We start from the raw sequence: 17,200 nt of genomic DNA on the forward strand, positions 1-17,200 counted from the left end.
TTTACACCCTCTCCCCATTCCCCCTGGCTGACGACTGAGATAAGATCTGCTATGGCTCGCCGTGACCGTTGGTACAGACAATTCAGACGAACACATGACAAAGATGACTTTGAGCAATACAGGAAACTAATGAACAAGGTTAAACAGCTAATTAGAAACAGTAAATGCCACTATTTTCAACACTTAGTGGGAAATAATAATTTAAACCAAACCTGGAAGAAGCAATGATCTTTGGGAATAGGCAAAGCCGGAGAAGAGCACATTCCCACTATATCTCTAGATTCGTTAAATGATTACTTTTCTCAGCCAAAAGTTGGACCAGTTCCATTACCGGCTAATCCCACAAACTCTGCATGCCATTCCTAGCACGACCAGTTCTCTCACAACGTTAGCACAAATGATATTAAATGCGGCCAATACTTACTCACCTACTGCCTGACCAATGGAGGATTCCCTAACGTTTGGAAAGACGCAATAATAAGGCCAATCCCGAAAAACACTACCTTGGATTCTCCATCAGATTACCGTCCTGTGTCCATCCTACTACCACTCGCAAAAGCACTCAAACGTCTGATTCATGCAAAAATCACTGTATACCTGACCCAAAATTCCCTCTTGACCCTTTTCGATCTGGTTTAAAAAAAGGACATAGTATCGCGACAGACACGCACTAGATCAACGATATGTGACTGTAGCAACACTACTAGACCTAAGCAGTGCCTTTGACACAGTTAGCCCTGGGTTACTGCTGCTCAAACTCTGTAGTCTCAACTTTAATGGGACATCTCTTAAATTTTTTAGATCCTACCTCAGTGACTGTCAACGAGTATCAGTGGGACAATGCACTCAGGATGGCATAACAAGTCAATAGGTGTCCCGCCGGCCCAGGACTTTCATTTGTTGTTAGTGTGAATGACACAGGGGACGCATTGAAATATAGCAAGAACCACATCTGTGTAGATGATCTTCAGATTTATTATCACTCACATCCACGAGACATAGATGTATCCATTGATGGAGTAAATTTTGACTTACGAAGACTGAATGACTATGCCAAAAATAAGAAGCTTTTTAATAAATCCTAAAAAAACTAAAACTATAATATTTGGTACCAAAAGAAACCTTAACTTGTTAAAAAGTAGACAACCCCCAATTATTTTAAATAATACTGTTGTGCCCTATTGTACATCAGTAAGAAACTTACAGTAGGTGTTATGATCGAGATGCTAAATTGGACTGAACAAGTGTCAAATACATGCTGTACAGTGCATAAATCCCTTTTTTCTCTCAAACGCTACTCTACTATATTTCCAAAACATCTTAATATACAACTGGTAAAATCCCTAATCTTATCAATTCTAGATTATGCGACACTGTACTTACGGACATATCTCAAGGCAGTAACAAAATGTTCAAACAGAGTTTAAATACCTATATTTGGTTTTTTTCTTTTGCATTTAGGCCATCTGTGGACCACGGTGCTTGTGTTCTAGCTGTGTTTTTGTCGTCGTCTGCCCCTTTTAGCGTACTGGATTGTGTTCTTAGTGGCCTCTTGAGCCTTCCTGTTGGCCCAGTATTCCTTCATTTTATTGCTGAATTCTTTCCTGCGCTCCTCTGACCAATTCCCGGCTCCTTTGTGGCTAGCTGATGTAAGGGATGTTAGGAAAGGTTTAGTTTTGACCATTAAACGGTATGCATTTCTGTCAGTAATGGCGGCTTGATTAATATTAAGCTCTGCAAGATCTTTGTCCACTTGTTTGGTCCAGGGGAATCCAGTAGCATTGCCTTTGTTAGCAACCTTGAAGATCTTATGGGATAATCTATTAGGATCCATTCTGTATAGGTGTCCATACAAAGACGTTTTCTTCTGATGGCATCTATGAGGTTTTCTTGATGCTGGTAGAGCTCATTGTTGGGTTTGTACCATCGCCTTCCATCTGGTAGGATCCTTGGCCCTATTATTCTTCTCAGGAATTTCCGTTCTTGCACTTCCAGGGCTCTCAGTGGGGTCTTTTTAGTTAGGGATAGGCATTCTGCTGCGTAGAGGACAGATGGTCTGACTACTGCATTATAGTGTCTCAGTTTTACATTCTTTGATAAATGCTTTGAGGCATACAGTTTTCTGCAGGCATGGTAGGCCTTGTCTAATTTGATTCTCCTTTGTTCAAGAGCCATCATTTCACTTAGGTCCTCCGATATCCACTCTCCGAGGTACTTCACATTTTTAGCTCTCTTGATGTGTTTTGTATCACTGACTCCCATTGTTGTAGGGGCATCTTTGATGTTGGTCATAAACTCGGTCTTTCCAATGTTGATCATGAGGCCCGCTTTAGCTGCTATAGAGTGCAGTGTTTGAAGCTGCATAGTGGACTCATGCATGTCATTTGCTAATAAAGTAAGGTCATTAGCAAAGGCCAGGCATGGAATCCTCAGGTTGTCTGATTTAAACCCCATCCTTAATCCGGTGTTCTCAGGTAATGACCTGGTACATTCTCTTATGATCTTTTCCAGGACACAGTTAAATAATATGCATGAGAGACCATCTCCTTGCCTCACCCCTGTTTTGATTGTGAAGCTCTCTGATAATTGACCTCTAAACTTAACTTTGGAAGTGGTGTTGTGCAGGGTGGCTTGCACCAACCTTTGAAGAGTGTGATCCTATCGACGGAGTCGTATGCCTTCTGGAAGTCGACAAAGATAGCTACCCACTGTCGGCATCTTTTCTTGCTATACTGAAGGATGGTCTTCAGATTTTGTATCTGTTCAGCACAAGACCTTGCAGTTCTGAACCCTGCTTGATATTCTGCTAATTCTTTATCCAGTTGTCTTGTTATGTGCTGTTCCAGAATCTTGGAAAAGACTTTATATGATACTGAAAGGAGTGATATTCCTCTATAGTTGCTGGGATCTGTTTTGCTTCCCTTCTTGTGGATTGGATGGATAACAGCTGAGCCTTTCCTTAGCCCATATGTCCAGGATTACTTTGTGTATGTGCCTGAATGTTTGCTCACCAGCTTGTTTCAACATTTCTGCCACTATTCCATCTTCTCCAGGAGCTTTGTTGTTCTTGAGAAGTTGAATGGTCTTTCTTACCTCTTCATAGGTGGGAGGAGGGATGTCTTTGGTGTCCGGGTTAGCTGGTTCTCTAACTGGGAGGCCCTGCGCAGGTTCTTCAGCATTCAAGAGTCCTTGGAAATAATCAGCTAGGGTCTTGATGCAGTCATCATCATTGAGGCACAGTGATCCGTCTGTTCTCTGGAAGTGTAAAGTTTGGGGTGTGAACTGGGTCGTCTGTTGTTTTAGACCTTTGTAGAAGTCTCTGGAGTTGTTTCTTCCAAAATCCTCCTCGGCTTTCTTAATCAGTTCTTTGTTGTATTTTCTTTTTGCCCCTCTTATAATGCTGGAGGTGTTCTTTCTTTGTGTAATAAAGGCTTGTAGGTTGGTTTCGTTTTTATGATGGTTCCATTTGAGCCATGCTAGTCGCCTGGCTTCTATAGCCTCATCACATTCGTTTGACCACCATGGGTGCTTGTTTCCTTTAGGTCTGTTGGGGATCGTCTTCTGAGCCACGTCTGTTATAGCATCCCGAAGTGGGTCCCAATCTGTAGTGGTGTTAATCCTATTGATGTGTTGGTTCAGACTCTCTTGGTAACTTGCATTGTCTTCTTTAAGTTTGGTGATATCAAACCTAGGAATCTTCTTTTTCTTCATAAGCATAGCCTTGGTCTTATACAGTGGTTTCAGATTCATCTTAACCATGGACAGGTAATGATCGGAGTCTATGTTAGCTCCTCATAAAACCTTCATGTTCATAATGTCGCACTGTTGCTTCTTATCTATTGCTACGTGGTCAATTTGGAACTCGCCCATCATGCTGTTTGGGCTGCGCCACATCATGGCCTTCCTAGGTAGGCGTTTAAAAGCCGTGGACTTCAAGAGTAATCCATACTTGGTGCACAGACTGATTACCCGTTCCCCATTCTTGTTGGTTCTCTTATAGGCGGGGTATCTTCCTACAATCTTCCGGTATTTCTGTTCTCTCCCAATCTGAGTGTTGAAATCTCCCAGCAGTATTGTCGTATGATGATGTGGGATGTGGTCTAGGGTTTCCTCAAGGGTGTCCCAATACTTATCTGTAGTCTCCGGGTTTTTCTTGTTAGATTCATTGGTAGGAGCATGGAAGTTAACCAAAGGGTATCCCCTATTGCTAGACCTCAAGGATATTACTGAAGTGCTATCATTGGGCGAAGAGAAGCCAAGTATGCTAGCAACTAGTTTGTGGTGTACTGCGAACCCTGTCCCCAGGAAGGGTACATTCATCATGACTCTCTTACCAGGCTTTCCCTTATATATTCTATATTCTTGAGACTCCATGGCATCTTCATCTGGGAACCGTGTCTCTTGTAAGGCTGCAATGCTGATGTTCTTGTCTTTCAGGATTTCAAGGGTATATTTAAGTTTCCCGGTCTTGATCAGGGAGTTAATATTGATTGTAGCTAGGTATGTGATGTTCCTTTTTCTTTTAGTTCTGACTGGGTCACATGAAGGCATAGGTCCCCCAGAATCCGACGACCTATATGCCCCATCATGAAGGGGGGGGGGGGGTGGATTGGTTACCACCTGGGGATTTATCATTATTGTTTTCGTACTTCATGTTTGATACAGTCTATCACACAAGTGTGTATATAGTTGTTGACTATCAAGGTTGTAAGCCTTGGTTTATATTTAAGCTGCGATATGATTCTGACATTTCACATTATAGGGAGTTGTCATGGCCTCATGTTCATGAGCGTCGCAGTCCCCACATGTTATCCCTTCTGCATGGAGTTCTAAACTCAGGTGTACCAGATTATCTCTCATCAAACTTTAAACTTTAATTACCTCTCCTCCTATCATAACCATGATACACAATCTGGCTCCTCTTTAACAATATCCCTCAATCACTCCAGGACTCACAACCGCTCCTTTGTTGTCAATGCCCTGCTAACATTAGGGATTTTCGTTCTTGTAGGAGATTTAAGATGGATTGCCAAAATCACTTGCTGAATACTTCAGGCTGACTTGTACAATAATTGAAGTGTGAATGAGTGCATGAATGAGCATATTTTCATAAGAATTAAAAATGTATTTGTTAGTGACAGGTTTTTAATGTGTTTCCTTCTTTCATTATTACTAGTGTTAGTTTTATAATTATTATCATGTTTATTTTTTTTTTACTATCTCCATATTTGCTATTAGTATATATTATATAAAATGGAACCCTGAACATCTGGGGTTGTCCCTCTGCAGTTAACAACTGTAGTTGTAAATTGGAGCTTGCTCCACCCAAGGTTAACTACCTTTGAAAGTCAACCATGGAAAGGTCTTTTACGAAAAAAATTCCACCGTCCAGTCCAAGAAAGCAGGAGAAGGCTATATCAGATTCGGTGGGTAGCCACCTTGAAGACATCAACGAGTCGGAGCGTTGGCAATCACCCATTCCTATGCCAGCACATAAGAACAGGATCAAACGAGATCAGATCAACTACATTGCAACTTATAATATTAATTCTCTACTTAAAGTAGGAAAACTAAAGAACTTGATGGATGAATTAGATAAACAGAAAATTTTAGTAGCAGGACTCCAAGAGATGAGAAATACTACAGAAGAACCATTCGAATCTCAAGGCTACAGAATTTACAATGGGAAACCTGGACTAAGGGTATGAAACAATGCCCCCAATTTGGAACTGGCTTTATAGTCAATGTGAAAATACCGTATTTCACGGCATGATCGTCGCACTTTTTATACCAAAATTTTCGAAAAAAATTGTAGGGTGCGACCATTATACGATGAATATTTAATACCAGTATTTGTATTACTCAAAAAATGTATTTATAACTAAATTGTATTTGATACAAATTTAAGATGCACGTAATACTCGCGTTTATACATCAAAATAATTAAAATAGTCTAAAACAAAATTCATAATTTTTCGCAACAATTCGGCGAACGTTTTTCCAACCTGAAAATAAAAATGAACGTATTAAGTTAATTTGTCATTAATTTGAGTATTAAAGTTAAAATATTACTCTTGCAAAACATTATCGCTTTGTTGTGAAATGCGGACTTACCGGTACGCAATTTATTCCAAATCTTCGGTGTCGCTATCGCAGGTTTCGCTATCTGATGCGCCGTCCTCGCCTCTGTTAATACCAGTATCAGATTCTTCGTCTCCCTGCCACACTGCGTCATCTTCGGAACCGTCTAGTGCATTCGAAATCCCAGTCCTTTTGAAGCTCTTGGAGACTAGTTCAGGTGGTATAAGATCCCAACTCTTCTTCACCCACGAGCATAACAAGTCCAAGGGTGGACGCCTGATATTTTCGGCGGGCGTCAATTGCTGATCGCCGCTCATCATCCACTCGTTGTAAAATCGACGTAAGTGGTCTTTAAAGGGTTTATTAACACATACGTCTAGTGGCTGCAAAGCAGATGTTAGGCCACCAGGAATGACTATCTGTCGTGTCTTATTTGTAGTGAGAATTTGCTTCACTTCGTTCACGAGGTGACCTCGGAAACTATCTAAAACAAGCAGAGCTGGTTGTTTTAGTAGTGCACCAGGTCTTCTATTCCACACAGTTTTAACCCAGTCCAGCATGAGTTCTACGTCCATCCAACCCTTTGGTTGCACTCGTACATGAATTCCACGGGGAAACTGTATATTCTTAGGCATCGTTTTCCTCTTGAAAATGATGTAAGGCGGCAACTTTCTCCCGTCAGCTGTAATGGCTAGCATTGCCGTGCATCGCAACTTCTCACTACCGCTGGTTTTCATTAATACACTCCGTGATCCTTTTAGCGCAATAGTGCTGTTGCAAGGCATATCAAAAAAGATTGGAGTCTGATCGGCATTACCGATTTGAGAAAGCAAGTACGAAGTTTCCTTGCGCAAATGTATGACAAATCGGTGAAAATTTACAATCTTGTCCGTGTAATCAGCAGGCAACTTTTGGCTTAGTGTTGTTCTCCTTCGCACTGACAGATTGTGTCGTCGCATGAACCCCTTAATCCACCCACGAGTCGCCTTAAACTGAGTTACCGGTATGTTGTGTTTGCGCGCTACCTCCTGTCCCTTAATTTGTAACATTTCATATGATACACTGCAGCCATTGTTACGTATTTCACTGACGTACCTAAACACTTCTTCGTCAATTATAGGAAACTTTCCTGTTTTAGGACCTCTAAACGCGCGTCTAGAAGGGTTTGTGCTTTTTAGCTTGTTTTTTACTTTCCGCCAGTCACGCACCAACTTTTCACTCACAGAAAATTTTCTTTCTGCAGCTCTGTTCCCGTGCTGTTCAGCGAAGGCAATTACGCTTAGCTTGAAGCCCGCAGAATAGTTTCTATATTTACCCATAATCGCTTATAAATGCTTCACACGTTAATGTTTTGCGATATAAATGACTTTCCGTAATTGTTCACTATTAAAACAAATTATTTCTGCAAACACCCAAAACACAAATTAAAAACTTAAATTCTCACGCACACATGTCTACAGTAATCACGTAAATCTGAAACAAATAAATGCATCTGTGATCTGTCCATTCCAGAGCAGCCAATACTGTTAGGCAGCAAGGAAGCATGCAACAATTTATCAGTTTAGCTCGTTGGTTGCGACACACTACTGCACTTGCGCAAAGCTCGCAAACCGGAGCTCTAGCTAGCGCGGTGTAGATCTACTGTATAGTTGACTGTATTCCGAGACGTCAGTAACAAACATTCATTTTTTTCAATTTCTTTTAAACATACGGTAATTAGGTTAATATTTCTTCCCAGTTATTGATGATTTTACATTACATTACTGTCGAGTTTATAAAATAAAACTTTAATAGCATTGGATAATAATTATCTTGACTGCTTGGATAAAAGTTTTCATCCCATGCCCGGACACTTATGACATAGTAGTAAGATAAGAGTCTAGCGATGACAACTGAGACATCGTAAATAATTTGGCTGAATAATTCCGTGGAAATCTGCGTTATCGTCTTGGATTTCACTTCGTGCGCAATAACACAGGAGCCGGCCCCATGGTGTAGGGGTAGCGTGCTGGCCTCTTACATGGAGGCCTCGGGTTCAATTCACGGCCTGGTCAGGGAATTTTACCTGTATCTGAGGGCTGGTTCGAGGTCCATTCAACCTACCTAGCCGGTATTTCCTGGCGACGTTGCCGATAAGCGATAACTTACAGCCTTACGTATTTCAAATGGGTCTCGCGACCACGTTGTCAAACTGCCGATAGTCTACCGGTAAGCTATGTGTCGTACATATACCGGTATTATTTATTTATACGTTGTGCAACATGTCGCAAACGTGACTGTGTTGCCAAATTGCCCATAAACCATACACGTATTTAAATTGCGCATTCATGTGCAACTTACGTTGCAGTTCCATTTACCTTTTAACCAGATTAGTGAACAAAATTTGGACGTGCGACGATTATGTAATTAAAGGTTTAAAGTCCGATTTTTGTATTGAAAATAAAGGATGCGACGATTACGTGGTGGCGACGATTATGCCGTGAAATACGGTAATAGATTCGATAATCGATTTTCAAGCCATCTCACCTAGAATTGCAACTTTGAGTTTAAAAGCATCCAACAAAATTTATACCATCATAAATGCCCATGCCCCTACTAATAAAAAGAATTTTCTAACAAAGACTAGGAAAGAAGTGGAAAAGTTTTGGGATCTCCTTGACCAAACTGTAAACCAAATAAATATTAACAACGTTAAGATCCTGTCAGGGGACTTCAATGCCCAACTCGGAAGAGAAAAGAAATACTGAGATATCACTGGGAAATGGGCTCCACATAAACATACAAATAAGAATGGTCAAAGACTTGTTGAACTCTGCAGAGAACACAAACTAATCTCCAAGTCCACCTACTTCAAAAGGAGGCCCAACAAACTTAAAACTTGGAAACAACCTGATTGGAGAAAAGGGGAATGGCAGGTGGATCACGTATTTATGGACAAAACCTTCCACAGAGAAATCTACAATGTTAAAGTATTAAGAGGAGTAGATATAGGTTCAGATCATTACATAGACAAAATCAAAATTAAGTTTACACCACTAAAAAAGAAACCAAAATGCAATAAACAAAAGAGGAACTTTGATCCACACCAGTTAATTAGGAATGATAAATATAGAGAAGTCACACAGAAAATAAAACTGACAGATAACTTAGAAGAACTGGTTCCAATTCTCAGGCAACAAGCTGAAAATTTAGCCCCATTGAACACACGTAAAAGACATGCCTGGTGGACCTCAGAATGTGACAAAATTCATGAAGAAAGACATCAGGCATGGTTAAAAATTCAAACACACAAAACAGAAGAAAGTGCAGCCAACCTCAAAAATATCAGGAAAAAGTTCACACAAATTATCAAGCAAACCAAGAGACAATCACAGAAAAATCTAATCAACTCAATAGAAGAAAACTACCACAAAACCAATTCCAGAGACTTATTAATGCTGAAAAGTGAGGATGGAAAAATGACACATAATGGCAAGGAAAATGCCAAAATCATGGCAAAAGCATTCATTAAACTTTTGAATTGTGAAGAACCCCAGGAACTTTTAGCAATTAATACAGACACACCCATCAAAACCCTGCCTGAATTCATAAAGACCCCAACAATCCAAGAGGTGGAAACAGCACTCAAAGAGTTGAAAAATTATAAGGCATGCGGAGAAGACCAAGTTTTCGCAGAAAGGTGGAAATATGCCAGTGATACAGTTCGAACATCTTTACACATGGCCCTAACAAAAATCTGGATAACAGAAAAGTTCCCCGAACATTGGACCACAGCCATAATCCACCCACTCCACAAAAAAGGAGATAAAAGCAATCCAGATAACTACAGAGGTATCTCTCTCTTAGACTGTACATACAAGATTTTCTCCAGAATCCTATACAGGAGGATCAGAGAGCAACTAGAGGAAGAATCAGGTGAATACCAAGGAGGCTTCAGACCTTGGAGAAGCTGTGCAGAACAAATCATCACTTTAAAATTAGCCATAGCATATTACAAGAAGCAAAACGAACCTCTTGCAATAACCTTCGTGGACTTTAAAAAAGCTTACGACTGTATCCATAGACCTTCAATGTTGAAAATATTAAGAAATTTCGGGCTCCATCCAAAATTAATCAAATTGATTGAACTCACCTTAACCAACACTAAATCAAAAATCAAGTTCAGAGGGGAATTCTCTGAGCCATTCATCATAAAAACAGGCTTAAGACAAGGAGATTGCTTGTCACCACTGCTGTTCAACTGTGCCTTGGAATATATAATGAGGGAATGGTACAAGAGTAACCCAAAGAACATCCGAATTGGAAGACCCAAAGACAACATAAGTTTAAATTGCCTAGGTTTTGCCGATGACCTTGCTCTCTTGTCCAGCAATATTCAGGAAACCAGACAACAAGTTATATCACTACAGGAAATAGCACAGAAAATTGGTCTTGGAATATCTTTTGAAAAGACTAATCATGTTTACTGACCCACCACTCATAAACAAAATTGCCATAGGAAACCAAGAAATCAAAATTGTAGATAAATTTAAATATCTGGGAGAAATCATAACATATAACCTCAATGAAAAGCCAGCATGGCATAACAGAATAAATAAACTGACCAGAGCACAATATGTCACCAAGAATACCTACAACAAAAAAGGCCTGTCAATAGCAACAAAATTAAAACATTACAAAACAGTCATTCAACCAGAAATAACATACGCAAGCGAAACCATCTTCAAAACAACTAACACTGCACAAATAGACAAAATACTCAAGATAGAGAGAAGAATCATTAGAACATGCATCAACAAATCATACCAAAAAGATGGACACTGGAGAATAGCTTCTAATGAAACAGTCTACAAGGAAATAGAACCAGTAATGAGCTCAATCGGGAAGAAACGCATTTCATTTTTTGGACATCTAATCAGGACACCAGAGAACAGGATCATCAGGAGAATAATAGAAAAATTATGGAATAGTAAGTGCAACATTAAGTGGATTACAGAAATCAAGGAAGATATGGATGAACTACAAATTACAGTGGAAGACCTAAGAAACAAAACCGACAAAATCAAGAAACTCACAAACAAACCAGACTGCAAATCAGAATCAACAAACAGACAATAGGAAGGGTAATTTCCGATGAAGAAAGAAGGATAAGATCAGAGAGAATGAAGAAGTACTGGGCTGACAGGAAACTAAAAAATTATTTGTATAAAGTTGGCTAGAGTGGTCCTATGAAGGCCATAAAATGTAAATAAATAAATAAATTTAAAAGATGATTTGATGTATTTAAAAAAATATGTCTGCCAAGTAGGCCTATTTTAAATGTTGTGGTAAAGTATAAGAGAGGGCCTTGAGCCCTAACTTCACTACGAATAAAGACGAATTACTTACTTACGTACTTACTTACTCTTTCTAAAACAAATTGTAGTAGAGGACTTTTATTTCGGACCAGTGGGTTATTAAGCATTATTTTCTGGTCAAACTCTTAGACAATAAATTGGAGGTTACACTTGACCTCGACCATGTGCGACTGCAACTTTGGCTGCCATTTTAAATCGACAACATTTTTATTCAACCAACTCGAATGATCGAGACAAAACTTGAAGATATATAAGTTTCAATATTCATGCTACATCTGTGCGCTTAAAAATTTTAATTTTGTCTTCATTAGTAAGAAATTTCACGACCTTTTCCGAATCATTAACTAGGCTGTTACAAGACAAATATGCACCACACTAATCAACTTCACACGATTATGTTCCTAATCCAGATGTAGGCTACCAGGCGACAAATATTCGCTACCCTTCACTGTACCACTCAACACAAAATTTCTAATTTCTGAATGGAATGCGAAATACAAGCACAAACAGGCTCATTGTGTTATTCAGCAATCTCGCTGCTAACAGCAAGTGAAACTGAACATTTGTGAGGCTGACGGATTGCTCCCCGAAGTTGCAACTTATCCTATGAACTTCAGGAATTCGAGGTCTCTTCCCATTATCACGCAACTGTGGTGAGGGCTCTTTCTTACTCGAGTTGGAAATCACATTCCTTTCACAAGGGATGACAAATAACATTTCTAGGGCTAGGAGGAATGTGATTGTACTAAGTGGTAATAACGAAAATTCGTGACGCGATAAGCGAGGTACTTTTATATAGATTTAATACAATGAGAGTCGAGGTTTCAAATTTACGAAGTGCTAAGCGGGAAAACGTGTTAACGAGGAACACATTAACGAGGTTTCACTGTATTACATTCAGGTGAAAGTTCATGTCAACACACAGGATTAAAGCTGAACCTGTTACATGCCCATTACAAAACAAATAAGAGTACTTTTTTTTTTTTTTTTGAAGCTTTAGAGAAAAACTAACCTGCCTTTCTCACCAGAACAACTGTATGTGCTCAAGAGTTTATTTTCAAGACACTACATAACTACAATGAATTTGTTTCCCTCACTCACATGGAGCATACTGACCTGTAGCCAGGTGAAGCGTACTCCCCAATTGCCCACAGAACATGAGTGTAGAGATCAGGACACACATCGCTGTTGTTGAGCATCGAGATATACTCTATAAGTTCTTTCTGTACCAGGAACACTAGCCGGGGACAGAGCTTGAGAATGGTGCGGATGTGACGAGTCACACACCTGAAACAACAAACAGTATTTATTTATTTATTTACTTTTACAATTTGCTTTATGTCGCACTGACACAGATAGGTTTTATGGCGACAATAGGACAGGAAAGGGTCTGGAGTGGGAAGGAAGTGGCCGTGACCTTTATTAAGGTACAGCCCCAGCATTTGTCCGATGTGAAAATGGGGAACAGCAGAACACCATCTTCAGGGCTGCCGACAGTGGAGTTTGAACCCACCCACTATCTCTCAAATGCAAGATGACAGCTACGTGACCCAAATCACGCAGCCACTCACTTGATTGTTCAGTTTCTGTTTGTGGTTATACGTAGGTAATAGTATGGAAGGCAAAGTGGCAAAAGATTTACACATCCAGGTAGTTTATCACCAGTGTAGCAACCATCGAGTTTACCAGGAGATATTACATGCTGTGGTGTAATCTGGGTTTCATTCTATTTTTCATTTGTAGTTGCATAGCATTTCCTCTTTTTTTAAACTGTTTTTTTAGAATTGGCTTTAAGTCACACCGACACAGAGAGGTCTTATGGCGACGATGGGATAGGAAAGGGCTAGGAGTGGGAAGGAAGCAACTGTGGCCTTAATTAAGGTACAGCCTGGTGTGAAAATGGGAAACCACAGGACACCATGTTGGGGGCTGCCGACAGTGGGGTTTGAACCCACTATCTCCCGAATGCAAGCTCATAGCTACGTGACCTAAGCTGCACGGCCACTTGCTCGGTACATTCTTCCTTCATGTATTTTATATGATGATGATGAGGGCTGACGGTGTGGGAAGAGCCAATGCCGGCAGAGAGGCAAAAATGTGGGCGAGGCTAGTGTTAGTAAAATAACAGCGCCCTGAAATTGAGGCACTCAAGAAAGAAGTTGCCCGAGCTCCAATAAGGGTGCTAGAAACAGCCAAAATTGGAGAGATGGCTGGAACAATCTGGAGGCGAATACTGCGAGATCCTTCGTCGAAAATCTTCCGCAGGCCTGGGGATCGCGAGACTATCAGCAAGTCAGATCGTGAGTCAGTGACGCGTTTGTCAATCAGAGAGTTTTGACTATGCAGATTTCAGCACGGTGTGCGAGTCTCTTGGGTTAGTTTAAGTTCAAGTAAACTACTCGAGATGATACTCCGCTAAGAGAAGACATGTTGGAGAGCAGGAGTTCTGATGTGCCGGAGTACTGTGTGTACACTCCCGGCACTAAAAGCCATTCGCCATTTTCCTTACTGATAGTTCAACACTATACAAGTATTGATTAGGTGGTGTACCAGGGAACCGCTAGCAGTCTGGAACAATTTTATTCAGCACGAGGTACCGCGATGTAAACAAAGTCACAGCTGGAACTTGTGTTGAGAGAGTGGGTAACTACATCACGAGCTCCACGCAAGGAACTGACATTGCTGTGACGCGCCGATCACGTGTACGGCACGTGATTGCATGGAAAGGAATGGAACGTATTTTTATGATATTTTGATCCAGATAAGTTATCAAATAATGGAATACGTCACTTTGTAGCCTGTCATTTAAAGGCAAACATAACAAATTTCAAATAAATCATCCCAGGGATTTACGAGTATTTCCACCTCAAAGGAGATCAATTCTGCCACGAGGAGATTGAGTCAGACTCAGCAAAATGGTATAAAAGAACAGAGATTCGCCAAGTAAAAGTCACTTTACAAAGGTGAAAAATGAGAGTATCCTCCTAATTCAATACAATAAATATTCCGTCATTAGACGGAGTAAACAAATTCAAACATGTTTCGGCTCGTCTGAGCCATCTTCAGTGAAAAATGAGGGGAGATTTGAAATAATTTACATAATATAAGTTGAAAAAATGTTAAAAAAAAGAATGATAGAGCAAATGAAAAAAACAAAAGAGAGCCTACAAGGAAACAAAATTAGCACAAATATACAATATTTACATTAATATGCGAAGCAAAAAACAACTCAGTGCGATAAAATTCAGTGAAAAGGTGTTAATTTAAAATAGTAATTGAAACTAAAAACGGTGTTAACCTAAGAAAACAAAGGAATGAAAAAACAAATGATGCAGACGGAAATGAACAATAGTAGCACATGGTGAGGTTGTGGACCTCATAGTTTACAAAATATTGTTTATAACAATAACAAACAGGTTGAAATTACTGTAGAAAATCATCCTTGTAGAAACCCATCACATTAAATTGGTCAGAAGGGGAGCGGGAGCAAACATTTTTGAGAAACGAAGCCTGATATGATGTGCAGGCGAAAAGCCTGTGACAAGGAAAAAACACCAATGAAATTTAAAGCTTTAGAAACAACAGCATTCTCAAAATCTTCTCAATCTAGCAGTCCCTTTCTTGATTATTGTTTCTGTAACCCCCCTTTAAACAGTTGGAAGCACATAATACAAGATACATATAAAACACGTAATTATTTGATAATGCAAAATAACAAACCTTACAGAACGACATCAGCCGATGATCAAACAGGAAAACATTTTACCTTTTACAAACACGTGGCTTCGCAGGATAACCAACATGACAACTAGAGAAAGGAAGTATGGGAAGCAGGCCGGGAAACCCTAGAGGACGAGACCTTACGCGACGTTGTAGGGAAAGAAACGTGAGAACATTAACCCTTTGTCCAATTTATTTAACATATAGAATTGAATCAAGGTATGAAGTGCACTAGGTTAGATAACATCAATTTTAAAAAATCAAATCGAACCACGAGGTTCCTATCAGTGTTTCTCTCAGGAAAGTGAATATTTACACAAAGTTACAATGACATTTAAATAAGTGAGCATAATTTCGATGTTGAAACTTACAACGAAAATTTAAAGGGGACAATGACCTAATTACAAACATCATATAAGGCAAGTTGAAAAATGTTACAAGAGAAGGGAACAACAGAAATTAAATTTAGCGCAGAGGCCTATAGAGAAGCAGTCCTCTCCTAATACACATCAGTGAGGGACGCAAAGCTCAACAGGTGTGCACTAAATTGATACGGAATTACTGGAGGCAACTCGGAAGAAAAAAAAATTAAAGTTTACATATTCACAAAAGATTAATAAAATGAATTGCCTCCAAAATAAAGGGTATGCCTAGTTGACGAACTATGGCATTACAAATCAAAAGCGGTGAAAACCAGGGTCTAAGGCAAACTCCGAATGAATGAATTTACATTTTAAGTTAACACTTGAGAACAGAAAACATGCTTACCCCGGGATGGCTGGAGCCGGTGAGCGGATCACCTTACAAGGTGCGTCCGATCGTTACGACGTACGAAAACCAAAGACGCTGAACAGAGTCTTGCTCTTGCTAAGGAGCCAAAAAGCCGGAAATTGGAAAATACTCAAACAGCCAATCAGGGAAGCCACCTATGTCTCGATCCGAAGTTTGACCAATACAAATTAGTGTTATTTTCACCAATAGAATTATAGCACCAAATATGGTAATGTGGGAAATTCATTCTAGAGATTTCGATTGCGAAACTCAGCGATTTCGTGATCGAAGCCTCCACCTGGCACTACAGGGTGATACAAAAAATGGGTTACAAAAAAAACATATTACTGGAGATCTCCAATATCAATGTCAATGATTAAGTAAATAATTGTCTCTTCAGTGAGTCCTGAAAATACTTTAAAATACAACTTCATTAAAAATAAAACACACAAATTTTTACATAATTTTTACAACAACAAAAATTTAGTCGAATTCTTCAAAAAATGTTAGTTCCTTAGTTTCTTTTGTCAAGTCAAAAATGATTCCGCCGACTATCAACTCACCACCGGTGACAGTTTCATAATGTTGGCTGGTGTCTTGCCTTATTATAAAGGGTCGGAAGGGCCGCGATATAAAATTGAGAAGCTGTGTTAGGCAGAAGACAGATGCATAGTAAATTGTAAGCGATCTAGCGGAAACCGTCAATGAAGCTCTAATCTGTAATGGAAAAATGAGGTTGTGTGAGAAACATGGGGTGATAAGTAAAAAGTGTAGAATGGGTGTGAAGAAAGCTTAAACTTACAGTGTTTAGCAGGTGGTTGTCCTCTCAAAACGCCTGGCCTCTCAAAGTAACGGTCTCGTTCGCGTGATCGAGTCTATTGTTGGTTCGACTGTGTTTGCTAGGATGGAAGGAGCGGAGGGGGAAGGGGTGGTCCAGGGCTGGTGTGAGGAGGGGGGAGTGGTGGTGAGTTGGAGAGATGGAGGTGGGGTTTGTTTGTGTTATGGAAATTCTGACAAATATATGGAATGAATGTTTCAAGTAGAATGTTCTTTTTCTCGCTGACTTCATTTAAATTGTGAGAGGGGTTCATAAACTGATCTAAATCAATGTGGATGCTCTCGAGAACGTTGAGCAAGGTGCCTTTTCGCTCGTAATGCAAGATCTTGAGGTCTTTTCACTGAATTTTATCGCAGTGAGTTGCTTTTTGCTTCGCATATTGATGTAAATATTGTATATTTGTGCTTTGTTTTCGTCTAGGCTCTCTTTTGTT

General features: G+C 39.8%; 1 protein-coding gene across 1 annotated transcript in view; it reads right to left on the reverse strand.

Annotated features, from left to right (window-relative positions):
• LOC136856737 (AP-5 complex subunit zeta-1) overlaps positions 1–17,200 on the reverse strand; it is a 216,093-nt gene that overhangs the window by 61,692 nt on the left and 137,201 nt on the right. The window contains exon 9 of the mRNA XM_067134821.2: positions 12,555–12,725. Within this exon, the coding sequence (XP_066990922.2) occupies positions 12,555–12,725 (171 nt within the window). The remainder of the gene's footprint in view (positions 1–12,554; positions 12,726–17,200) is intronic.

The sequence above is a fragment of the Anabrus simplex genome, chromosome 1, assembly GCF_040414725.1.
Source record: "Anabrus simplex isolate iqAnaSimp1 chromosome 1, ASM4041472v1, whole genome shotgun sequence".
Taxonomy (NCBI): domain Eukaryota; kingdom Metazoa; phylum Arthropoda; class Insecta; order Orthoptera; family Tettigoniidae; genus Anabrus; species Anabrus simplex.